Below are 27,589 nucleotides of genomic sequence, written 5' to 3'. Positions count from 1 at the left end.
GAGAAGACGGAAGGAACAATTGGAACTAGATGCTGCAATGGCAGCAACCAAGACACGACTCAATGTACTTGATGCAATGAAAGCAAGAAGCAGCTGGATAGTATCTGATAGGATGAACTCTTATGTGAAAAAAGGAACTGCTCAATAGGAAACATCAGCTAAATTAGAGCCACATGCAGTTGAATACTTGCCTGATCAAGGGCAACAGGTTGTTAGACCGAAACAAACAACTCTGGGACCATTTGCTAGAGCTCGTGATACGACCCATCTAACTCAACACCCTCTTGAAAGGCAAAAGGCAAAGACTCATGAGCAAAAAGGTGTGCTGGGGCATGCTCGCATTAGCCTCCCTGAACTGTATGATGGAAGCCAAGGTGATATGTATAACCAAATGCAGAGGCAAAATGATATTACTGTTCTTCTGGCTAAACAAAATCTTTCTTCTACTCTACCACCAAGAGACATTCTTGTTTATGATGGTGATCCTTTGCAGTAGGAAATTTCCATTAGGGCATTTGAGAGAGGAGTGGAAAGAAAGACAAACGATTACATTTTCTGGAGCAATATACAAAAGGTCAAGCAAGAGACTTAGTCCGCAACTGTCAACACTTATCTTCAACCCGGGGCTATCTTGATGCAAGGAAGCTGCTTAAAGAGCATTTTAGCAATGAACAGAAGATTGCCACTGCATGCACCAATCAGCCAAAACGTTATGACCACTGACAGGTGAAGTGAATAACATTGGTTCCCGGTCAGCAGTGGCGAGTACCTACCGACAGTGGGCCGAGAAGGGACAAACCACAAACTGGCGACAGGGGATTGGGCGCCCAAGGCTCATCTATGTGCGAGGGCAACAAAGGCTATCCCGTCTGGTCCGAACCGACTGTGGGAAGACGACAAGGCGGTGGAGGGAGTGTGATGCTCTGGGCAATGTTCTGCTGGGAAACCCTGCGTCCGACCATTCATGTGGACGTCAATTTGACACGTGTCACATACCTAAACATCGTTGCAGACCAGGTACACCCCTTCATGGCAATGGTATTCCCTGATGGCAGTGGCCTCATTCAGCATGATAATTCACCTTGCCACACTGCACACATTGTTCGGGAATAGTTTGAGGAACATGATGAAGTATTCGCGTTGTTGCCCTGGCCTCCAAATTCTCCAGGCCTCAATCCGATTGAGCATCTGTGGGATGTGCTCGTTCGACAAGTCCGATCCACGGCGGCTCCACCTTGCAACTTACAGCACTTGAAGGATCTGCTGCTAATATTTTGGTGCCAGATACCACAGGACACCTTCAGGGGTCTTGTAGAGTCCATGCCTCGGCGGGTCGGCGCTGTTTTGGCGGCACACGGAGGACCAACAGCATTTTAGGCAGGTGGTCATAATGTTTTGGCTGATCGGTGTATATGGCCAAGGCATTGGCCTGGTCAGCGATCAGATTAGAAGATGAGAAAGCATTGCAAGCATTCTCACTGTTCCTTAGAGGTTGTTGCAATGCAATGAAACATCTCGCTTCAAATATGAAGATTATCCTTCTAAAACAGCCTTACAAGCTCAGAGACCAGTGGAGGGATAAGGCAGGTGAGATACAGGAAAAGCTTGGATATTGAGCTATATTTCCTGACCTGGTAGACTTCATAGAGAAGCAAGTGAAGATACTGTCAGATCCACTTTTTGGGAACATTCAGGAAGCTAAGCCAATTGCAACTGTCAAAGGCCCTACCTTTGATAAGGCAAGAAAAAAAGCCACAAATAGCCAGAAGCAGTTTTGGAAATGCACTTAGAATGCTGTGCTCGTTTCTGATTGCCATAGTACAAAATGGACAGTGCAACTACTTAAATTCTGTAGAAGAGATCAACTATAATGGGCTATTCAACCCTTCAAAATTCAGTAAACCTTAGAGTTCTACACACATATTGTCAAATTCTGGATTGACAGCACGGCCCATTTTGGAGGTCAGATCAGTCACTTCATGTACAGTTCACTGGCTGTCCAGTCTTATGGGGGTTTCCCCAGCATTGAGCAGGGGAATCTTCTATGTGAGAATAAACTTTCCATTAAGTTCATCTACCCTATTTATCTGAACCATTTTCTGTTGCAATGTGTTAAGAGATTAGTATGCAAACTTAAGAGATTAGTATGCAAACTTAAAGCACACAGTATTGTGGGTTCAGTATTGATGTGGATAGAGAACTGGCTGGCAGACAGGAAGCAAAGAGTAGGAATAAACGGGTCCTTTTCAGAATGGCAGGCAGTGACTAGTGGGGTACCGCAAGGCTTAGTGCTGGGACCCCAGCTATTTACAATATATATTAATGATTTGGACGAGGGAATTGAATGCGACATCTCCAAGTTTGCGGATGGCACGAAGCTGGGGGGCAGTGTTAGCTGTGAGGAGGATGCTAGGAGGCTGCAACGTGACTTGGATAGGTTAGGTGAGTGGGCAAATGCATGGCAGATGCAGTATAATGTGGATAAATGTGAGGTTATGCAAGAACAGGAAAGCAGACTATTACCTGAATGGTGGCCGATTAGGAGAAGGGGAGATGCAAGGAGACCTGGGTGTCGTGGTACACCAGTCATTGAAAGTAGGCATGCAGGTGCAGCAGGCAGTGAAAAAAGCGAATGGTATGTTGGCATTCACAGCGAGGGGATTTGAGTATAGGAGCAGGGAGGTTCTGCTGCAGTTGTACAGGGCATTGGTGAGACCACACCTGGAGTATTGCGTACAGTTTTGGTCTCCTAATCTGAGGAAAGACATTCTTGCCATAGAGGGAGTACAGAGAAGGTTCACCAGATTGATTCCTGGGATGGCAGGACTTTCATATGAAGAAAGACTGGACTCGGTTTGTACTCGCTGGAATTTAGAAGATTGAGGGGGGATCTTATAGAAACTTACAAAATTCTTAAGGGGTTGGATAGGCTAGATGCAGGAAGATTGTTCCCGATGTTGGTGAACTCCAGAACAAGGGGTCACAGTTTAAGGATAAGGGGGAAGTCTTTTAGGACCGAGATGAGAATGTTTTTTTTCACACAGAGAGTGGTGAATCTGTGGAATTCTCTGCCACAGAAGGTAGTTGAGGCCAGTTCATTGGCTATATTTAAGAGGGAGTTACATGTGGCCCTTGTGGTTAAAGGGGTCAGGGGGTATGGAGAGAAAGCAGGTACGGGATACTGAGTTGGATGATCAGCCATGATCATATTGAATGGCGGTGCAGGCTTGAAGGGCCGAATGGCCTACTCCTGCACCTATTTTCTATGTTCCCCATTCACAAGTCTTCTGCATGAAGGACTTCCATCCTCACCTGGATTTATTTGTAAATTAATTTGTACTTGTCGTGTCCAGTTTTTAAATTCTCCCAGTAGAAACACATTTTGGTTCCACTTGTCATTTGATGAAGTTCTAATGCAAGATTTTCAACTTTGAACATTAACCCTGTTCTTCTTTCCCCAGATGCTGCCTCATCTGCTCAGTGCTTCTGTATTTATACTTCCGATTTTTAGCATCTCTGTTTTTTTCAATATCTTTTCCAACCCTTATAGAACTTGAAGCCTTTTATCTGGTAATCTTCCTGTCTTTGCTGTCTAGGTAAATAAACCCGCTAATCATACCAACCTAATATCTGGGCTGGAAGATAGACACAAAAAGCTGGAGTAACTCAGCGGGACAGGCAGCATCTCTGGGGAGAAAGAATGGATAACGTTTCGGGTCGAGACCCTACTTCAGACTCATTAGGCATAAGGGAAATGAGAGATATAGATGATGATGTAGAGAGATAAAGAACAATGAATGAAAGATATGCAAAAAAAGTACTGATGATAAAGGAAACAGGCCATTGTTAGCCATTTGTTGGGTGAAAGCGAGAAGCTAGTGCGATGGGAGGGGGAGGGATAGAGAGAGAGGGAATGCCAGGGTTACTTGAAGTTGGATCAATCAATATTCATACTACTGAGCTGTAAGCTGCCCAAGTGAAATATGAGATGCTGTTCCTCCAATTTGCATTTAGCCTCACTCTGATAATGGAGGAGACATTGGACAGAAAGAGCTGTGTGGGAGCACTGTGTGAGTGACTTCATACACTTCACCTCCAATTTCCATCTTGCCCTTAAATATACCTGGATTATCTCTGACATCTCCCTCTCGTTTCTGGACCTCACCATCTCCATCACAGGAGGCAGACTAGTGACGGACATTTACTACAAGCCCACCGACTCGCACAGCTATCTGGACTACACTTCTTCCCACCCGGTCCCCTGCAAAAAGTCTATCCCCTACTCCCAATTCCTCCGTCTACGCCGCATCTGCGCCCGGGATGAGGTGTTTCAGACTAGGGCTTCCGAGATGTCCTCGTTCTTCAGAAAACGGGGCTTCCCCTCCTCCATTATAGATGAGGCTCTCACTAGGGTCTCTTCTACATCCCGCAGCTCCGCTCTTGCTCCCCCTCCCCCCACTCACAACAAGGACAGGATCCCCCTCGTTCTCACCTTCCATCCCACCAGCCAGCGGATCCAACATATCATCCACCAACATTTCCGTCACCTACAACGGGACCCCACCACTGGCCATATCTTCCCATCCCCTCCCCTCTCTGCATTCCGCAGAGACCGTTCCCTCCGTAACTCCCTGGTCCACTCGTCCCTTCCTACCCAAACCACCCCAACCCCGGGCACTTTCCCTTGCAACCGCACGAGATGCAACACCTGTCCCTTTACCTCCCCCCTCAACTCCATCAAAGGACCCAGTCTTTCCAGGTGAGACAGAGGTTCACCTGCACCTCCTCCAACCTCATCTATTGCATCCGCTGCTCTAGATGTCAACTTATTTATATCGGCGAAACCAAGTGCAGGCTCGGCGATCGCTTCGCTGAACACCTGCGCTCGGTCCGCATTAGCGCAACTGATCTCCCGGTGGCCCAGCACTTTAACTCCCCCTCCCATTCCCAGTCTGACCTCTCTGTCATGGGCCTCCTCCAGTGCCATAGTGAGGCCCGCCGGAAATTGGAGGAGCAACACCTCATATTTCGCCTGGGCAGTTTGCAGCCCGGTGGTAGGAACGTCGACTTCTCCAACTTCAGATAGCTCCTCTGTCCCTCCCTTCCCCTCCTCCTTCCCAGATCTCCCTCAATCTTCCTGTCTCCACCTATATCCTTCCTTTGTCCCACCCCCGACATCAGTCTGAAGAAGGGTCTCGACCCGAAACGTCACCCATTCCTTCTCTCCCGAGATGCTGCCTGACCTGCTGAGTTACTCCAGCATTTTGTGAATAAAAAGATCTGTGTGGGAATGGGAATGACAATAAGTGTTTATCAACCGGAAGATCAGGTAGGTTCAGGCGGACTGAGCGAAGGGATTCAGCGAAATGATCGCCCAATCTACGTTTGGTCTCTCTTTTCTGTAAGTGTGTAGTAAAGTTCTCAGTTCTCTTACCAGATTCTAAATACATTTTACATAAGTGTTGTTTTATTAATTCTATTCCTCAAAAAATAAATACGAGCACCACTGAAATAGTTTGTAGTTTCAATGAATTTGTAGTTACAAGTTTTAATCATTTGTAAACCTGTACCAAGTGAATTCTTCATGACACAACTTCATTAGTAAAATAGGGACTTTCGATCATCAAAATGTAGCATTGTGTGTGTGTATAAGCCCTAATTTAGGTTTGAGCAAATGCTCACATTACAAACTGTTCAGACCACAGACAGCAATTGGCACATGTCCAATCAGTTCTGGACTCTGCACCTGCACCAATTAGATTCTGTGGTGTGAAAGATTTCAGTAACATTTCCCTGTGAAAGTTCCCCAGGTTTGCTATTCTAGCTGTTCTTTGTCAAAGGATGGTGAAGGTGCAGGAAATAAGTTACTGAACCGGCAGTTAAGAGATCAGTCTACACCCCACAGTGGCAGTTTCGGAATTCAAATGTAATTAATAGCATCAAATATGTGACAAAAGCAACAACTAGAATCAGTAATTATGACCATGAGCATGACCATTTTGTTTGAAGAACACGTCTAACAAATGAATTCCTTTCAAGGAAAGAATTCACCATCATTATCTAGTCTGGTCTATACATGACTTCAGATTCACCAGTTTGGTTGACTCCGAAATGCCCAATTAAGCCATTTTCACATTTACCATTATCACAATGTTGTAACAAATAACAAAACTAGATGGATCACCTAATGACTAACTAGATACCAATTACAGACATGTAAAAAAATGGCTCTTAGCCCAATTGACCTTAAAGGCATTTTACAAATTGGTATCTAAAGTGAGAAAGCTGTCACACTGAGTCATGGAACTATTACACAAGTGAAACCCAAATTCAGGTGCAGCAAGCAATTAAGATGGCATATGATATATATTAGCCTTTATTACAAGAGGGTTTGATGGCAAGTTTAGTTTAGTTTAGAGATACAGCGTGGAAACAGGCCCTTCAGCATGCCAACCAGCGATTCTCGCATATTAACACTATCCTACACCCACTAGGGACAATTTTTCATTTACCAAGCCAATTAACCTACAAACCTGTAAGTCTTTGGAGTGTGGGAGGAAACCGAAGATCTCGGAGAAAACCCACGCAGGTCACGGGGAGAACGTACAAACTCCGTACAGACAGCACCTGTAGTCGGGATCGAACCCAGGTCTCCTGGCGCTGCACCACTGCAAGGCAGCAACTCTACCGCTGCCCCACCATGCCCAAGTGGGAGGAAGAATTGCGAAGCACCTTGGCAAGATTGCACTTCAAAGTACTGTGTACAGAATTGTTCTCCTTACTCAAGGATGTATTTTTTTAATAGAGGGAACGCAGCATTGGTCGGATTCTAGGGATGGTGGGTTTGCTGCATGAGAACAGATTGAGTAAACTGGGACTGTATTTTTTAGATTAGATGGCTAAGAAGAAATTTCATGGAAACTTTAAAAATTCTTAATAGGATTTTACAGACTAGATTTAGAGAGGCCAATTCCTCTGAATGATGAGTCCAAGACCCAGGGATAGTTTGTTAAGAAATGTCTTTATATTCAGAAGGTTGTGAACCTTTGGAATTCTCTGCCCTCTGGTTGTGGAACTTCAGTCGTTATGTTCATTTAACACAGCGATCGATGGGTTTCTGGGCATTAAGAGAAACAAGAGATTTGGAAATAATGCTGAAAAATTGTGCTGAAGTGGAAGACCAACCACAATCCTAAGCACCTTAAAGAGGGACATATGGGCTTTTCCTGCTGCTATTTTTAAGGTTATTATGTTAACAAGTCAAGCAGCAGCCTGATGCAGTCATATTTGTAGAATCTTACCTCATAGATTACATACCCTGAATACATTCTGTCTCACTGGCAGGATTAACCCATCAGAATGGGTGGCACAAGTGATATGCAAGTAGTACAGAGTGGTCCTAGAATCCTCAGCATTTGCTCCAAAACCCATTGAAGTCAAGACACTACGCGAGACATGAGCGAGGCAACCTTCTCCTGATTACGTTCCCCCGGTCTCCTGTCAGTTAATGAAGCAGTGCTTCATTGGTTGCAGCAAGAGCACAGAATGTATTGCTATCCAAGCAGGTCATCCAGGAGGACACTACTGCCAGACTACAACAGGCGGTGAACCATCACAAGGTAATATCTATTTTATTGCATTCTCATCAATTTCCCTGTGGCAGATGCATCTGTCCACAACAGCTATGGCACTGCTCAGTGCTTGTGGATAAAAAGCCCTATCGACATTTTCCATTTTGTGCCACTGCAATTGTGCAAAATGTGATAAACTCAGAACAGTATTGGATGGTGACCTTTTTCTTCTCGTCATATATCTCTCTATAACAGGCCATTCACTCGTACATTCCACTATTTTGCAGTTCAAGACCGGATATCTGCAAGGCACTGACGACCATCAGCAGCAGCAGATAAACATAACATTACAACCTGTAACCTCATGGTGCAGCATATCTCTCACTCAACCATTACTTTCCAACCAGCTGATCAACCCTGGTTCAACGAGAAGTGCAGAAAAACATGTTTGGAGTAGTATCAGGCACATTTAAAAATAAGGTGTTAATCTAGAGAGGCTGCCACACAGGATCACTTGCATTTCAAACTGTGCAATAGACAGAGCTGAGCAAACTCACAGAGAGACCAGATCAAGGCTCTTTAGACCTCACGCACCCTGTCGAGTAGAGTGATGGGCAATTAAGGAGAGGTAGAAGGAAGCTCCACATCCTCAACCATGGTATCACCCAACACTTGTGAGCTAAACATAAGCTAAAGTATTTGCAAACATGTTTGAATAGTAATGCAAAGTTATTGATAATCTAATTGCACTTCTTCCCGATATCCCACCATCACAGAATCCAGCAGTCTTCAGCCAATTCAATTCCTTCCACATGGTATCACAAAATAGCTGGAAGCACTACACACTGCAAAGGGTGTAGGACCACAAAATTGCTAAACTGTAGCAACATCACCCCTCTAGCCAGCTGTTCTGGCACAATTACAACAATGCATCTACCACCTATTGCTTATGTATGTCTAGTTCACAAAAAGCAGGTCAAATCAATGGAACTAATAATGGCTACTTGTCAGTTTACTCAATAATTTTCATGAGATAGATAGATTTAGCTCTTAGCGCTAAAGGAATCAAAGGATATGGGGAAAAAGCAGGAACGGGGTACTGATTTTCATGATCAGTCATGATCATATTGAATGATCGAAGGCCTGAATGGCCTACTCCTGCACCTAATTTTCTATGTTTCTTATAATCAGTACAGTTTGGGAAAATAGAGGCAGTCCCCAGGCAACATAGGCTTTTTTTGATAAATGTATTTTTCTGCAAGTCGGAAACAAACAATTCTCCCTAAAACTAGGAGATCGGCTGCGTGCAGTCTGTTCCGAATTGTCTGGGCAGAGAGCCGTTGGCCATATCGTCCTGCAAACCTTGACTGCAAATCTGTAGAAGACAGCCTACGGTTCCTACGGTTCCTAAGTGCTGACAGGGTGAGGAAACGGTCTTCTTTGGGTGTCGTCTTCTTGGGACGCCCACTTTGCGGCCTGTCTCCGACATCCCCCGTTATATGGAACTTGGCCTTCACTTTGGAGATGGTACTAGGGCTCACTCCAAATAATGCCGCAACTTGGTTTTGCGGAACACCAGCTTGAAGTTGCCCTATCGCACGGGCCCTATCCAGATCAGTCAAACGTGGCATGCCTATTCTTGGAGCAGACATCTACTGACCACTGTAGCAGGGTGCCATGCTCACAGATGCTGCCAATTAGGTGCCAATCAGGCACCTGATTGTCAGCACCTGGTGGTACCAGAAGCTCAAAACAAGAGTCAATAGCAACAGCAGAATAAGCTGTTTGGCATTGGCAGAGAAGATTTGGCAAATTTTTCATGGGCGCAACCCATATACTCAGCTCTGCTGCTCATCCCACAAATGCATGTTCCTTACAAATGTGGCACCATTTAAAAGGGGAATAAACAGGCTTTCCAACGGTATAAGATTTATTGCCAAGAAGCATTGTTACAACAAAGAAATAATCTACCAAACACAAATTTCCTTACTTTTTGTGCAATGTTTATGTCCTATAATTCTTTCATTTGATTGTCATTCATGTATGTTCACCTTAATATTTCTCACAATTAAACTAATGGAATATATACTGTATCCAGTCGTTAATGAATTGCACAACATATTTGAATACTATTTATTACACTAACAGAGCATTCACTTCCAAATGAGATCGGAAGCGATCAAATTGTAATTGTAGTTAAAGGTGGTGCATTAGATAACTCATGACATAAAGAGGTTGAGGAAGGGGAAAATTGTGGAAATGTGGAAAGCACAGGCCCTTTACCCTTCCTTATAAACTCATCAAGTGAAAACTGGATAGTGACCTTTTTCTTCTCTTCATATATTTCTCGATAAACAACCCACTCTCTTGTCCATTCCCCTATTCACAAGAATTGAGGAATTAGGGTCAATTTTCTCCAACTGTGCCATTGCTGATGCCATCACATGGAAAACAATTGCCACCTCCTCGGTTTTAGTCATAGAGTGATACAGTGCGGAAACAGGTCCTTCAGCCCAAAGTAGCCACACTGGCTAACATGTCCCAGCTATACGTCCCAACCTGCCCCCATTTGGTCCATATCCCTCCAAAACTGTCCTATCCATGTACCTGCCTGACTGGTTCTTAAATGTTGGGATAGCCCCAGACTCAATTACCTCCACCCGCAGCTTGTTCCATACATCCACCACCCTTTGTGTGAAAAAGTTACCCCTCAGATTCCTATTAAATCTTTTCCCCTTCACCTTAAAAATTGTATTTATTTGCATTTGCACACCTTACTGATGCCCTTAAATGCTTGGGGGGGTTTCTGATTAATACATGAGCTATGTCATAATCTTACCTTCTTTGATGATTTTTTTGCCGCCAACACATCAGGAAACAATTCTGACCCTTTCATTCCACACAATTTCACATTATGAAAATAAGGACAAATCTGTTTAATGAACCACGACTAGCCGTGGATTTGGGTTGGGATCACCATGCTTTCCTTTCAATTCTGTGAAAAGACTTCAATTTTCAGCATAAATCACCATTAGGCTAAGCTGTTGACCTCTGTTAATTTGATTTTCCATCCACAAGGTAGACGACTTTTCCAATTCACCCGTGGTTGCACCAACGCTGTTTTGTTACCACAGTTGAGTTTAAAGGTGCTGAAACTTTCACAGTTCCTTTCATAAGCTCTCTGTCCTTCAAAATTGTATTCATTGTTGAGTTTGTGAGACCTTATACACTTCAGATAGAAGAAAGCCTTTGGCATTCTTCATATTACAAAATAGCTTTCAAGTTATTTTTTTAAATCGACCAATTTACACATCTGAGAAGGTTCAGCATCCTTGAAACCACTTTGTCACTTTCTGCTTTTTATTGCAGTGCAATTAAGGGCTACGTCAATGTGGCAAGTATCCACACTGAAACAATATGTCTGAATGTATATGGTGGATGATGCTTCCTGCCATACGCTTCCACTTGTGGTATTCATTTGCATTCTACTATTTACATTCATGTAGCAAACATTCTTAACATTTTCACTGTACCTCATTACAGGTGACAATAAACTAAACTAAAAAAAGTTATGGCAGAGTTTGCGTAGTCAGATTTTCATAAGTTTGGTCTTTCATGATCTAGGGAGTCCCTATATTGTCAACAGTCCTATGGCATAGCATTTACTCACCGATAACCTTCTCATGATACCCAGTTTAAGTTTCGTCTTGGCAATACATCATCACAACCTTGATCCATACACGGATCAAAAAGCTTAATTCCAGGGGTGTAGTGTCTATCCTTGGCAACAAGCTTTCCACTGACTTGTTAGCATGTAACAAAAATTACTTTTCACTGTACCTTGGCACATGTAACAACAAACTCAACAATATTCCTTATCGTGTATCTATACACTGTAAATGGATCGATTGTAATCAGGTATTGTCTTTCTGCTGACTGGTTAGCACGCAACAAATGTTTATCAATGTATCTCGGTACACGTGACAATAAACTAAACTGAACTCAACTGAAGTCATGATTGGACCAAATTTGGCATCAAGGAGCCCTCGTACGACTGCAGTTAATGTGCATCAAATGGAAACTTTCTCCAATGGGTGGAGAGATTTGCCAAGGAAGATAGATATAGTTATCACATGTCAATCAACCCATATCCAGGACATCACTGTTGAAGCTCCTTTGGGCAGGACCTTCAGCCTAAAGATAACCTGTGTATCATCTATAAAAAAACACTGCAGTTACCTGCTTACAGAAGAACAGTAGTTGAGGTTTAGTAGCAAACCAGCTTATGCTACTCAGACAGTAGAGGTAAAGGGTAAAAGGTAATGAACTAGAAGAGCACGAGTAGGGGATTTGGTAGTGAACATGCTTAAACTGCTCAGCCAACATTGCTCAAACTCAGTGTTCACCGACAAGAAGATTAAGAGAACCAAATACATCTTCTCCAGGAGTCAAGAGCATTTTATGTAATATGTACCAGAGTGAAACAATGAAATTCTTACTTGCAGCAGCACCACAACAGGTTTGTAAACACAGTACTCAATAGATAATATAATAAAACAAAAAAAAGTTAAATAGAAAATCCCAATATAGTGTAAAAACAAAACGAAGCCCAAAGTCCCTAGGCACCCCAGGCAGGTCGTAGTTTAGTTGGAGTTCTTAACGTTCATCTTGATTTGGAAATATGCAGTCATTCCTTCATGCTCGCCCTCCTCAATAGTGCTGCAGTAACACCATTACCAGGACAGCACAGGTGCAAGATGGCTTATCACCACCTTCTCAAGTGTGGTCAAGAGCCAGCGATGTCCAGATCCCGAAAAATGACTTTAAACAATGATGTAGAAGTCTGTTCAAATTAGTGTCACGTGTACCGAGGTACAGAGAAATGCTTTTGTTGCGTGCTATCCAGTCTGAAGAAGGATCTCATAGGTTGTAGGAGCAGAATAAGGCCATTCAGTCCCTCAAGTCTACTCCGCCATTCAATCATGTCTGATCTATCTTCCCCCTCCACCCCATTCTCCAGCCTTTGCCCCATAACCTCTGACAATCTTACTAATCAAGAATCTGTCAATCCCCACCTTAAAAATATCCATTGACTTGGCCTCCACAGCCATCTCTGGCAATGAATTCCACAGATTCACCATCCTCTGACTGAATAGATTCTTCCTAATCTCCTTTCTAAATGTACGTTATTTTTTTCTGAGGCTATGGCGTCTGGTCCTAGACTCTCCCACTAGTGCAAACATTCTCTCCACATCCATTCTATCTGAGGCCTTTCACTATTCAACCTGAAACGTCAGCAATACTTTTTCTCCAGAGATGCTGCCTGACCCGCTGAGTTACTCCAGCATTTTGTGTCAATCTTCGGTGTAAACCAGCATCTGCAGTTCCTTCCTCCACATGTTCTCCAGGGATGCTGCCTGACCCTCTGAGTTACTCCAGCAATGTGTCCTTAAAAAGAAAAACGATTTCTCCAAACAAGCTGCACACTTACACAATTTTTTTTTAAAAATCCTTCTGGAAGCTGAGCATTACGAGTCTCGATTAATGATAATAGTCATTATGTCAACACACAACATTTGGGAGATGTAGGAACTGCAGATGCCGGTTTACACCGAAGATAGACCCAAAATGCTGGAGTAACTCAGCGGGAGAGAAGGAATGGGTGACGTTTCGGGTCGAGACCCTTCTTCAGACTGTGAGTCAGGGAGAGGGAGTCTAGACAGACCTTACCCTTCCATATCTCTGGACTCCCTCCCCCTCCTGACTCACAGTCTGAAGAAGGGTCTCGACCCGAAACGTCACCCATTCCTTCTCTCTCGCTGAGTTACTCCAGCATTTTGTGTCTCTCTCTTCGACATAACGTTGGGACTTGTTAAAGGTCAGGTGCAGCTGGCTCCCGGTGTTGACAGGAAAGATGTCCGCCGCGGCTACTAATTAATCGATCGAGTCGAGCCAAGCAGCACCATTGGGCTCGATTGCATCGGCCGCGGGCGCCGGTTGCCTGACAACGGGCGAGGCCGTGCGCCTCCGAGCGGGGGCGCCCGCTGGGCCGCATTGGCGTTTGACACGAAGACATTTTTTTTGTTGTTGCTGTGTTGACGGAGCCAAAGATGCCCGCCCCTCGGCCGCCGTCTTGAGAGAGAGAGGGAGAGCCGTCTCCACTGGTGGTCGCTGTTGTGCGGGCGGCTCGGTGTTTCATGCTCACCGCCTCCCCCCGAACGGTGCTTGTTGTCCCTTTCTACGAGTGTGGCGGCGGAGTGACCGAGTGTGAGGAGGAGGAGGAGGAGGAGCGGGGAGAAGAATCATGGCGGTGCTGGAGTGACGACCCCGCCAGCGCGGAGCCAGGGCGCGCTTACTCTCGTCCCCTCTCTCTCTCTCTCTCTCTCTCTCTCTTTCACTACCGCAGTTTCCTTCCTTCCTTCGCTGGCATCCCTTCGTCGCTTCTCGTCCCCACTCTCAGCCCCTGCTCCCTTCAGCAGCGGTGGCTTTCCCATCCCTTCTCCTCGGCTTTTCTCCTCAGCCGCCGACGTCGGGATTTATGCTGCCCACCAGTTCTTCAACATGCAGCCTCCTCCGAGAAAGGTGAGTGAGCTTATCCCGAACCAGACATCTTTATTCGCTGTTGTGTGAAGAAATGTCGTGAGGGGGGAAGGGGGGGGGGGGGGGGGGGGGGGGTGTAAATGTCTCCGGTGTTCAGAAGCACCTTCCGGATTTACAGCTTGAATTAAAGCAGGGAAGTAAGTGTTAATTACCTTGTCTGCGCGTGTGCTGGAGGGGTTAGGGATACCCCCTTTTTTTTTCTTTTTTTTTTTGTTAACACCATTTGTGTCGGAACGTAACTATGCAAGATGTGAGCTCGGTTGAGTTTGAAAATCACGGTGGATGGTGAGAGATTTGTATGTGAAAGGAGGGGGTGTTATTGTTTTTCTGGAGGCAGAGCAGCGGGTTGGTTTTTTTTCTAGGAAACCAAACATTTATTTTCATACATCACACTCCATCCAGCTAAGTATCACGTCTGCGTCGACGTACAGTCCAAAATATGTACACATCTGCCCTTTAAAATCCTTGCAATTGAGAGAGAGAGAGAGAGAGAGAGAGAGAGAGAGTGTTGAGTGTTCAAAGAAAGGCGCTTTATGGTCTATAAAACTACACTTTAAATCAGCGACTTTCTCGCGACGTGAAAGGGTAGAATTTTCCAAAATTGTTTTCGAGACCAGCGGTGTGTTATGATGTTCACAAGTCTGGTTGAAATGCTCTGTATTATTTACATAATTTAGGACGTTACATGACTACATTTATAAACGGCATATTGAGTTTTTTTTACCGGCACTGGGGTTTGTGTTATGACATAACATACCGAAGTTTAGTACTATTTTATGTTTATTTTTGCAAGTTCTCAGGAGGAAGTTGGTGGGTTCAGTTGTAGCTTGGCCGGTACTTTTATTTGTATGGTTTTGCTATCTCTGAAAGAAGTGTGTTCTTATCAAAGGTAAAAGTCACTCAAGAACTGAAAAACAGCCATGCTGAGCAAATGATTAAACTTCAGGCGAAGCATCAAGGTGAATGCGATTTATTGGAAGATTTGAGGTAAGATTTCCTAACACTTTCTTGTTGACTGAATAATAAAGATCATAAATTGTGGGCACATTTTCCTTGTGGCGTTCAGTTGATTCATTACAGATGGGCTAAAATGAAAATTCTGAAATTGTGTTATCTTCATTTTTGGAATAACAGGCATTGTCATAATCTACATTTTATTTTCTTAAATTGAATTTGCGTATCTCTGATTTAAAAGCATACGAGGGTTTCTTGCAATAACCTTGTGAATACTTGCAGGTGTTGTTCGATTTTCCAGCAATCTTCCTGATTTTTCATTTGCGTCTTAAAATAATATTCAGCCATATGTCAACCATTACATTTTGTAATCTCTGTACACTTCATTAAACTGTATTTCCATTTTCCTAAAGAACAATAAGCTGGATGGTACATAATAAGTTGTCCGGTTTCAGCTATTGAGTATCCACATACATCTTGGGTAGAGAATTTCAAACATTTGTAATCTGCTGAAAAGATTTCTTATTTGTGTTGACTGTTTGACCTCTTGGTTGTGTAACCCATGGCTCTTAAGTAAAACACACAAATAGCACAATCAGATCTTTCGTATCGTGTCATGACCAGAAATGCACACAATACTTCAGGTATGCCAATTCATTGTTTTTTAAAGTGGCATTGCTGCTTTTATGATTTTTGCCATGATTGATAAGACAAACGACCCATATTTACCTGCCATTTTCAGTACCCTGAAAGATGCACCCTAAAGTCACACTGGTCATCAACACTCTGGCCAGTGTTTTACCATTTATTGTGTGTATATTTTCTACCCTGATTTGACTTTTAAGTACATCATTTTGCAATTGTCAGCATTAAATTCCTTTTGCTATTGCTTTGTCCAACTTTCCACCTGACCAATATTATGCTGCAGCCTACCTAACAATATTTTTCACTGTCTATACCACAGATTTTTGTGCAGTCTAACTAATCATATCTCTTGCATTTGTATCCAAGTTGTTAATGTATTGAGTTGACGTAATCTCTTGACTTGTCTCTTGCCTATTTCATAAACATCAAGGATCCCAACATTGATTCTTGTTACATCACTGATCACAGACTTCCAGTTTGAAAACAAACTCTCCTCCACCGCTGCCTTTGACACCTGTGACAGCCAATTTTGAATCCAATTTTCCAGCTTGCCTTGGATCCCATAGGTTTTAAACTTTTGGATCCTGGCACGGTAGCGCAGCGGTAGAGTTGCTGCTTTACAGCGAATGCAGCGCCGGAGACTCAGGTTCGATCCTGACTACGGGTGCTGCACTGTAAGGAGTTTGTACGTTCTCCCCGTGACCTGCGTGGGTTTTCTCCGAGATCTTCGGTTTCCTCCCACACTCCAAAGACGTACAGGTATGTAGGTTAATTGGCTGGGTAAATGTAAAAATTGTCCCTAGTGGGTGTAGGATAGTGTTAATGTACGGGGATCACTGTGCGGCACGGACTTGGAGGGCCGAAAAGGCCTGTTTCCGGCTGTATATATATGATATGATATGATATGATAACACCCTAGACAAGGGAAATAACATTGCTGCATCCTTTTATTGACTTCCCTATTTCTGTCTTGGGATCGTTCATTATTAGTTCAAAGATTTCCAAAGCTAACTGGACTACATGTCTCACCCTGCTTCATTCCATTCTCCATTCCATTCTCCCAATTTCTCGAGCTTTGTCATATATGTTCTGATAATAAGATTTTGCAAGCTCATGCTTTTGAGTTGTCCTCCTGTACACATGGCTTCACACCCTCACACCATGCACTCCTCCTCCCTCCAAAAAGGGTTGATTAGGCTGTGACCACATTTACATTTCCCACCCTTATAAGGTCTGTCCATTGCCTTCTCAGATGTTGCTTCTTGCAGTTTTCTTTTAGATGAAGATTCCAGCATCTGCAGTCTCCTTTGCATCTGCATCTGCAGTCATCTGCATACTCTCTGCTATTTTTAACGCAACTCCAGCAATGAATGTCTTTCCTTTACTTCCCTTTTTCCACATTCCAAAGTTTCCTCCATAGCTTCCCTCACTACTGGCTCCACCAAAAACACTTTCCTTTTTGTTGCATTTTCTCATTCAACCACAGGAGAAGCATCACCTCTTTTACCTCTCTCTTTCGTTCCCACCATCCGGAAGCCAAACGGATCCTTACAGATGAGGCAGCAATTTGCTTGTACTTCTAATTTGATATAATGCACTTGGTGCTCACAGTGTGATCTTTTCTACAGTGGGCAAACTGAACACAGATTGGATGACTGTTTTGTAGAACATCTTGGTTCAGACCCTGAGCCTTCAAATGCTAGTTGTCAGTTTAATTTTGGCCTCCTGAACTGTTCCAAGGAAGTCTATGTTTGAAAAACAGCACCTGATGTTCTATCCAGCCATGTGGCAAGACTGGGGACTCGATAAAACAATTTCAGATAACTAGCCTTTCTTATTACTGCCAGAACTGACCAGTTTTAACAGACGATTATACAATACAATACAATACAATATATCTTTATTGTCGTTGTACAGGGGTACAACGAGATTGGGAATGCGTCTCCCATACGATGCAATAAATTAATTAGCTAGTCGGTATTAATTTAAACAACCCAATGAAACAAATTAGAACAGTTTTAAAACAGAGTAAAGTGCAAGTAGATCTGTGCCGGTTCACTGTGCGATGTGACCATCCGGCTCAGCAGGACCGGTTCATAGCAGCTATGGCCCTGGGGATGAAGCTGTTCCTGAGTCTGGAGGTGCGGGCGTAGAAGGCCTTGTATCGTCTACCCGATGGTAGAAGTTCGAACAGACTGTTGCAGGGGTGTGAAGAGTCTTTGTGGATGCTGGTGGCTTTTCTGAGGCATCGTGTGTTGTAGATGCCCTCCAAGGCTGGTAGCTGTGTTCCGATGGTCCTCTGAGCTCTATGAACTACCCGCTGAAGAGCTTTCCTCTCTGCCTCTGTGCAGCTGAGGTACCACACAGGGATGCCATGTGTTAGGATGCTCTCTATGGTGCAGTGGTAGAAGGTCGTCAGCAGCTGTTGGGGTAGACCAGACTTTTTCAGTGTTCTTGGGTAGAATAGTCGTTGCTGTGCCGCCTTGACCAGCGCAGCAGTGTTATTGGACCATGTTAGGTCCTCCGAAATGTGAGTGCCCAGAAAATTGAAGCTGGACACTCTCTCCACACTGTCCCCGTTGATAAAGATCGGGGCGTATTCCCCGTTGTGTGACCTACGGAAGTTGATGATCAGCTCCTTGGTCTTGGTGGTATTTAGGGACAGGTTGTTATCAGAGCACCAGTCTGCCAGGTTCTGCACCTCCGCTCTGTATTTTGTTTCATCACCGTTGGTGATCAGCCCGATCACCGTAGTGTTGTCTGCAAACTTGACAATGGTGTTGGTGTCGAATGCAGGAACATAGTCGTGTGTGAATAGGGAGTAGAGCATGGAGCTCAGAACACAGCCCTGTGGTGTGCCGGTACTCAGGGTGATAGTGGAGGACAGGTGCTGGCCCATTCTCACTGCCTGCAGTCACTCCAGCAGGAAGTCCAGGATCCAGTCGCAAAACGACGAGCTGAGGCCTAGCTGATGGAGTTTGGTGATGAGCTTGGTGGGGATGACCGTGTTGAAAGCAGAGCTATATTATTAACCTGTGACATAATTTTTCACCCCCATGGCCTGTTGGCTGTTTATAGCATTCTTTTATTTCAGTTTCTTGTAACTGCTTCTATCAGTTCTAGCATTTTTTCTTCTCTCCTGCCTCATTCTTTAACCTCGTTCTCTTCAACCTTTCCCATTCTCTCCCATTTAAAACATGCTTTTCCTCTTTTTTCCAATTATGATGAAAGGTCATTTATTTGATTACCACCACAGTAATCAGAATTGTCTCAAATTCACTGCAAGTGATCATTGAAATTGACACGGTATCACAGAATGCTGGAGTAACTCAGCGGGTCAGGCAGCATCTCTGGAGAGAAGGAATGGGTGGCGTTTCGGGTCGAGACCCTTCTTCAGACTGATGTCAGGGGGGGGGGGTGCGGGACAAAGAAAGGATATAGGTGGAGACAGGAAGACAGTGGGAGAACTGGGAAGGGGAGGCGAAGAGAGGGATAGAGGAGCTATCTAAAGTTAGAGAAGTCAATGTTCATACCGCTGGGCTCTAAGCTGCCCAAGCAAAATATGAGGTGCTGTTCCTGCAATTTGTGGTGGGCCTCAATATGACATTGGAGAAAGGTCAGACTGGGATTGGGAGGGGGAGTTGAAGTGCTCAGCCACCGGGAGATCAGGTTGGTTAAGGCGGACTGAGCGCAGGTGTTGAGCGAAACGATCGCTGAGCCTGCGTTTGGTCTCGCAGATGTAGATAAGTCGACATCTGGAACAGCGGATACAATAGATGAGGTTGGAGGAGGTGCAGGTGATCCTCTGCCTCACCTGGAAAGACTGTTTGTGTCCTTGGATGGAGTCGAGGGGGGAGGTAAAGGGACAGGTGTTGCATCTCCTGCTGAAATTGACAAGCAATCTCTTCTATTGACACTTGTTCAAAGATACGATACTCTCTTAAACAATGTACCACATAGCCTTTAGTTTGCAGCTGTTCAAAAGACCTATTTTTGAAAATCCTCGAGGGAAAAATAACTTTGTTATTGCAAGTCTGAACCCCTCTAATCCCTAACCCCCTTTTGTCCCCATTGACAAATTGTTTTTATATTCCATAATGCAATATTTCTCTGGAACATTTCACATTACAGCAGACCTATCTGTTCAAATCTACGAAATAGAAGCAACTGTAGGCCATTTGACCCCTCAATAAAATTCTGTCTGATACGCAAGAAAATAGGAGCAGGAGTAGGCCAACCGGAGTAGGAGTAGCCCGCTCCGCCATTCAATACGATCATGGCTGATCCTACCCCAACCCCCTTCCCACTATCGCCCTTCTTCCCACCCAAAAGAACCGTGTGATCTCCTGGGAGAGGCGAAAAACCGGATAAAAACCCAGATCTTTTACTTCAGTGCCACTTTCCTCTACTAATCGTGTATCAGATTACCTAATCCATCGTTCACAATCTTGAATATATTTGGGAACTAAATCTTTAAGGTCTTTTAAGAAAATAACTGCAGATGCTGGTACAAATCGATTTATTCACAAAATGCTGGAGTAACTCAGCAGGTCAGGCAGCATCTCGGGAGAGAAGGAATGGGTGACGCTTCGGGTCGAGACCCTTCTTCAGACTGAAGGTCTTTTAATGAGATTATCTCTCCTTTTTCCAAATTCAAGAGAATACAGGCCCACTCTGTTTAATCTCTCCTTGTACTTCAGATTATGTTAAATATAGCGTAGAATCTACTGTGGTATGTTTGTCTGTTTGCCATTTTATTTGAGTTTTTGCTCACTGAAGTCATTGGTGTTATTTTTATGCTTAAAATATAAATAAAATATTTGCAAAATAACGAGATAGGAATCTGCATGCTTGCTTTCGTTCTGCTAGCTGTTACACAAGTGTTTCCCAGCATGATTGTATGCAAGTATCAGGGTTCTTTGTAAATTATGAAATTTGGAAGTTACTGGCCCAGGATTTCTGGTAGTTTTTCAACTGCACTTTGTTACTGGATATCACGTGGAGTCCAAGGGCAGAGCGGAAACTGGTTGAGATTCCTTGGCACTATCTTAGCCCACCTATATGTTTTTAGCAAATTTGGCTGCAGAATACTTGGTCCTTTCATCCAAGTCATTAAAATAGATTATAAATAGTTGTGGCCCCAGCAATGATCACTGATGCCCCATTAGTTACTGATAGTCAATTCAAAAATGGCCCATTTATTTTGGCGCCTCTGTTAGCTACTCTGTTATCAAAGCAAATATATGACCTCATCTCCATGCATTATTAATTGTACTGTGACATCTTATGTGGCACCACATCAAATGCTTTCTGGAAATCAAATGTTACATTTATCTTGTCTATTGTATTCTGAAAGAACTAGAAACAATTCTTCCCGTTCAAAAAATCACGTAGGCTCTCTTTGACTGTCTAATGATTTTTTAAATGTCTTGTTATTGCCTCCCAAGTATTAGATTCCAGCATTACCCGATGACAAATGTGGCCTAACTGACCTATAGTTTGTCAACTTTCTGTTCCCCTCCTTTCATGAATGATAGCATTACATTTGTAGTTTTTCAAACCTCTGGGACCTCTCCAAAATTGAGAGAGTTTTGGTAGATTACAACTAGTTAATTCACTCCTTTAAGACCCTTGGATGCAGGCCATTAGATCCCGGGCACTTGACTTTTAATCTTATTAACTGCCTCCTTTCCGAAAGTTGCATTAATTATTTATTATTATTGGGATGTTTCAATGGCTTCAATTATGAAGACCGATCTAAAACAATTATATGAATGTTTGTCATTTCTCTACTCCCGACTATCAATTCTACAATGTGTAAAAAGGAACTTCAGATGCTGGTTTAAACCAAAGATATACATATAAAGCTGGAGTAACTCAGCGGGACAGGCAGCATCTCCGGAGAGTGGGAATGGGTGATGTTTCGGGTCGAGGGTCTCGTCCCAAAACGTCACCCTTTCCTTCTCTCCAGAGATCCTGCCTTTCCCACTAACTTATTCCAGCAGTTGTATAAATTCTACAGTCTCGTCTTCTAATGATCCAATGTTTACTTTTTATATCTGTCGAATCATATGCTATTTTTGTATTATTTGCTAGTTTTTACTCATCTATTTTCTCCCTCTTTATAATTTTATTAATTATCTTTTGCTAGTTCCCTGAAATTTTGCAATCCTCTGGCCTACCACTAAGATTCACAATACTGTGCACCTTTTTCATTTGTTACTAGCATTAATTTCCTTATTTATGAACAGTTGGTGCATCCTTCAAACCTTCATCAGAATACAACTTTGGTGAGATTTATAAAGCATCACCCTAAGTATCTACCAGAGCATAATTTACCACCTTGTCCTTTTATCTTCCTAGGCCAGCTCTGCCCTCATATCTTTGCATTGGATTTATAAATTCGAGACATGGATTTTAACTTTAAGTTTCTCGCTTTTGAATTGAAATTGAAATTCTACTATGTTATTTTTAATCACTTGTTCCCGGGAAGTTGCTTACTATACAATTGTTAATTAATCCTGTCACATTACACATTTCCAGATCTAAATAGCCAGCCCTCTGAATTTTAAATGCATCGCTATCAAATAAGACATTGCACATTTCTGCTATGAACACATTCGCAGGGCTAACTTTTTCCAATTTCATTCATCAGTTTATATGATTATTAAAATAGCTTGATTATTTCAGTAGCTTTCTTACCAGCCCATATTATTTTTGATTTCTACTGTCAGTAGATGTTACCTAATGTTAAGGGGGGCAAAATATTACCACAACCAGAGGTTTCTTTCTTGTCTCCAAACTGATTCCACATTTTGGGCTTCTGAGCTAATTCTATTTTTCATTCTGAAATATTGGACTTGCCCCATCTCCATTTCCTTTTAGCTTATCTTTCAAGTACTTTTGAATATGTTAACAATTTAACTATTTCCTTTCTGATTTTGCCATCAGGTGCTCATAGCTCTGCCAAACGAGATTAAACCATCTCCAGTAGCATGAGGAAAACTGCTCCCCATCTTCCTCTATACAAATATTTGTTTCCATTCCTGTTGAGGTGCAACCTGGTGACTTGTGAGGTCCTCCATTACCCATAAATAGTGCGCCCTCCTATGCTGTTTCTTCACATGCATTCATCTGCTCTATTTCCTGTTTTGTAATTCTCTACAGCTAAGGCTCATGATTCTATGTTTGTGGTTCTTATTGCACTACGCCTTTGAATAATTGTCCTTTCCAAAGTCCAAGAGAGCAAACTCTATCTGTGTGACTGCCAGGTGGCAACCCATTCCCTCCCAATCAACATACACTAATGCTGCAGTGTGATCACCTCTAAATATGCTGCTGCTGTTTAAGCTATTGCACTTGTAGATGCTTCCTGTATGCGTAGTTGTGTAGGTTACTAACAGTGTCCATGACTTTCTGACAGGTTCCACGTGTCTTGAAATTCTTTAATTTAATATTAAATATAAATATAAAACAGAAATTTGACAGTAGAAAATGCTCCCCAGGTTCTTGCAATCGGTTGCCTACCTTATGGCAATCAATGAGGTAGGTTTAAGTGATGATTTAATGGTCTTAGTTTTCTTAATTGGTTAATACATTTTAATAGCTTTAAACGTTTCTGAATGTCAGAGAAGTTCTGAAGCATTAAACAAATCTGACAGGTTTGACAGAGTGTAGCTGGCTACGGGGCTTTTTCTGGCCCACCCATGCATTCCCTTATGTTGCTCAAGTCCTTGCTCTTCCAATAGTTTGGCTTGGTTCAGGAATGATAGGGAAAATGGGAACACAATGAGTGCTGGTTACCGAACTCACTGAGGGGGAAAACCCCTGGCGGTTGTGGTCGATTTTAAGCTTAAAAATCTAGTATATCCATGATTCTAGTCCATGTTTAAATATGTGGAAAAGGAATAACATGCATTTGATGGATTTGTTAACCGACACTGTAAATCATTATTATTATGAACCCGTTTTCTGGTGTGTGCAATGGCATCATGTTTCTTCCCATGACTTGTCTCGTTACATCACTTAACATTATATTTGTTTCACATGTGCACTGGTGCTTTTGTATCTGAATGCACATTATTTTTAATGTTATGTTTGACAATGCCTCATTTCACTTTAGAGAACAAGCTTTTGTTTAGTGATGAAGAGGTAGGATGAGAATTAAACAAAATCCTCTTTCTTTACAAATGTGAACATTTCTACAGCAGCACCTAGCCAATGAAGATTTTGGGTAAACACTGAGTGCATTTTTTTGGATATACATTGATATTTAGAGAATTTTAAAAATGGAAATATTTAAAATGGTCAATTCCGATCCATTGCCCATTCCTCCTTGGTTATAATAAGGACAATAGTAGATTTTCAGTTACTAAGTAAAATAAGAAAAATATTGGCTGATTTTATTTTTCAGTCACTTCGTTTGGAAATGCATATCTATACTAATCCCTTTTTCAGCTATTGACAGCTATTGAGCTGCCTCAGTCCTGGCACCCATAGTCTCCACCATTCCCTCAAACAGTGAGTTCCAGATTTCAACCATACTCTGGGTGAAAAAAATATTTCTCAGATCCCCTCTAAACCTCCCTTCGCCCTAAATCTATGCACATGCTTGGCAGAAGTTGATACACAAAACGCTGCAGATGCTGGAATCTGGAGCAAAAATCAAACTGCTGAAGGAACTCGCCCTTTTGAGTTATTCCAGTGTTTTGTTTTTTTGGTGGGGGGAAAGTTTAAATTGCAGCGGGCATCAAAATTGATAGAACTGCGCGCAGTGAGGAAGGTGTCAAAGGATATGGCAGGATGTAGATCGGTTACAAATGTGGCCAGAGAAAAGGGAGATGGTGTTTAATCTGCGCAGGTGTGAAGTGTTGCTCTATTGGAGGTCAAACGTAACGGGAAAGTATACAGTTAATGGTAAGACCCATAACAGCATTGATGTATAGAGGGATTTAATTGAAAGATACAGCATGGAAACAGGCTCCCCAACCCACTGAGACCTCGCCACCTGCTTACACTAGTTCTATGTTATCCCAATTTCTCATCCACTCTCCACACAATTTTACAGAGGCCAAATTAACATAAAAATCCACAAATCTTCGAGATACATGTGGACACCGGAGTACTGGGAGGAAACCCATACAGTCACAAGGAGAATGTGCAAACTCCGCAATGACAGCATCTGAGTGCAGAATCGAATAGGGTTTCTGACACTGAGGCAACAGTTCAATCAGCTGTGCCATAGTGCCTTCTACAGTTCTAGTCTGTTGTGGAAGAGCATTGGGAAGGGGTGGAGGGGGGGGGGGTGGAAAAGGGTATACAAGGGAAGGGTCGCTACTGATGTTAATAGGACATTTAAAAGCAGTGTCTCAGCATATATATGGGCTAAGATTTCATCTCTTAATAAGTCTTTAGATTTTAAATATATATTATGTTGAAATCCACAATACAGGCAGTCCTTGGATTCTGTTCCAATCAACTATTTGTAAGCCGATTTCTCTGTCAGAAATGCCAATTTTCTATGGTAGTCCACATTGTATTGCTCTACATTGACTTGCTAGAAATTAATTTCATTAAATATTCACCTTAACACTGTCTATAAATAAACTATTGAAATATATGCTGTATCTAGCCATTAATGAATACCACAAAAGATTTTATTATTATTGCTATCTTGAAAAATGCTTTATAAATATATGGGAGAATTTACATAAAGTTGGATTTCCATTAGTCAGCTTATCAGTGACCCGGGAAACACCTGTACAGGGAATTTATTAAAGTTTTCCAGAGGTTACAACACACATTCACTGAAGGCGAGGACAGGAAGCCAAATGTGGGTCTTCATATTCATCCTAAGTGCATGAAAATCTGAAACACATGTCAGCATTGTGCCTTTGATCTTGCACTGCCATTCATTAATATCAGATCACATCTTATATTTATCTACTTGCTTGCTCAGTCTCAATATATATAAATTCCATTTGCTGTCTAAAGAATTATCACGAATCAGGTGTTTTATTGTCACATGTACTGAAGCTAAGCAATTAAATTCTTACTTGTAGCATCACAACAGGTTTGTGAAAACAGTATTAATAGATAATATAATAAACAAACAAAGTTCAATAATTAAACAATATAGTGAAAAAAAAACAACAAAACAAAAAGGCTGAAGACCGTAGTGCAGCCAATGCAGTTCAGAGTTTAGTTGTAGTTATAGTGTTCCATAGCCTGATGGTTTTTGGGAAGAAGCTGTTCCTGAACCAGGATGTCATGATTTTCAGACTCTTGTACCTTCTTCCCAATGGCAGGAGTGAAATGAGAGTGTGGCCAGGATGGTGTGGGTTCTTGATGATGCTGGCTGCCTTTCTCGGGCATCGACTCCTGTAGATCCTTTCGAAGGTGGGGAGGTCAGTACCCGTGATGGACTATTCACTACTTTTTGTAATCTCCTTCATTTCTGGGCGTTTGAATTACTGAACCAGGCAGTGATTCAACCAGTCATTATGTTCTTTATCATACACCTGTAGAAGTTCAAGATAGTATTCATCGACATAACAAATCTCCTGAATCTTCCAAAGAAGTAGAGGGATTGATAGGCTTTCTTTGTGATTGTATCAATGTGCTGAGTCCAGGACAAATCTATAAAGACATGCTAGCCCTGGAACTTGAAGTTGTTGACTCTCTGCCACTGACCTGTTAATGAAGACGGGTTTGTGAATCCATGCTTTCCTTTTTAGTCAACAATCTCTACTTTGAATATACTCAATGACCAAGGATCCCCAGTTGTCTGGGAGATATAACTCCAATGATTTGCATTACCAATATCTAGGACATTTCTGTGCATCTCTATTTTAAATGGACAATCCCATATTCTGTGATTGTGTACCAAGTTCAGTGGCATCATGTAGAAAAAATAACCTTAGCATCTACCCTGTCAAACTTTTCAGACTATTGTATCATTCAGTTTTTATCTCCACTGAGTAATGACAGTCTTGGTTGGATTCTGTTTCTTATCCGAAAAAGAACATACAACAGTACAGGAACATGCCGTTCGGCCCATCCTGTGCCAAACAGGATGCCAAATTAAAGGATTCCAATCTGTCTGAACATGATCCATATTCTTGTGTCTATCTAATAACCTCTTAAACAACCATCATAACCATCATAACCTGGAAGGTCATGTTTGACTAATCTTCTTGAATTTTTTGAAGAGGTTACCAGGGAAATTGATGAGGGCAAGGCTGTGAATGTTGTCTATATGGACTTCAGTAAGGCATTTGACAAAGTTCCACGTGGAAGGTTGATTAAGAAGGTTAAATCGTTGGGTATTAATAGTGAAGTTGCAAGATGGATTCAACAATGGCTGAATGGGAGATACCAGAGGGTAATGGTTGACAACTGTATGTCAGGTTGGAGGCCAGTGTCTAGTGGAGTACCCCAAGGATCTGTGTTGGGTCCGCTGTTTGTCATTTACATCAATGATCTGGATGATGGTGTGGCAAATTGGATTAGTAAGTATGCAGATGATACTAAGATAGGTGGTGTAGTTAATAATGAAGTAGATTTTCAAAGTCTACAGAGAGACTTGGGCCTTTTGGAAGAGTGGGCTGAAAGATGGCAGATGGAGTTTAATGCTGATAAGTGTGAGGTGCTGCATTTTGGTAGGACAAATCAAAATAGGACGTACAGGGTAAATGGTAGGGAATTGAGGAATGCAGTGGAACAGAGGGATCTGGGAATAACTGTGCATTGTTCCCTGAAGGTGGAATCTCATGTGGATAGGGTGGTGAAGAAGGCGTTTGGTATGCTAGCCTTTATAA

General features: G+C 42.6%; 2 protein-coding genes across 4 annotated transcripts in view; one reads left to right on the top strand and one right to left on the bottom strand.

Annotated features, from left to right (window-relative positions):
• The window catches only part of LOC144595107 (P2Y purinoceptor 2-like), a 62,764-nt gene extending 49,668 nt beyond the window's left edge, over positions 1 to 13,096 (bottom strand). Inside the window, exon 1 of the mRNA XM_078402171.1 lies at positions 13,063 to 13,096. The gene's annotated coding sequence lies outside the window, so the exon portion shown is untranslated. The remainder of the gene's footprint in view (positions 1 to 13,062) is intronic.
• Positions 13,097 to 13,332: 236 nt separating this feature from the next.
• fchsd2 (FCH and double SH3 domains 2) overlaps positions 13,333 to 27,589 on the top strand; it is a 191,275-nt gene continuing 177,018 nt past the window's right edge. Inside the window, exons 1-2 of one of the 3 annotated variants that reach the window (XM_078402167.1) lie at positions 13,333 to 14,153; positions 15,061 to 15,158. In XM_078402167.1, the coding sequence (XP_078258293.1) occupies positions 14,133 to 14,153; positions 15,061 to 15,158 (119 nt within the window). In that variant the 5' untranslated portion in view covers positions 13,333 to 14,132. Of the gene's footprint in view, positions 14,154 to 14,425; positions 14,457 to 15,060; positions 15,159 to 27,589 lie in introns of those variants that run through there. The other 2 variants (XM_078402169.1, XM_078402168.1) reach the window with 2 other exon arrangements.

This window comes from Rhinoraja longicauda, chromosome 7 (assembly GCF_053455715.1).
Source record: "Rhinoraja longicauda isolate Sanriku21f chromosome 7, sRhiLon1.1, whole genome shotgun sequence".
Taxonomy (NCBI): Eukaryota; Metazoa; Chordata; class Chondrichthyes; order Rajiformes; family Arhynchobatidae; genus Rhinoraja; species Rhinoraja longicauda.
Note: the sequence above shows the minus strand (reverse complement) of the source record. Positions and strands in the feature narration are given on the sequence as shown.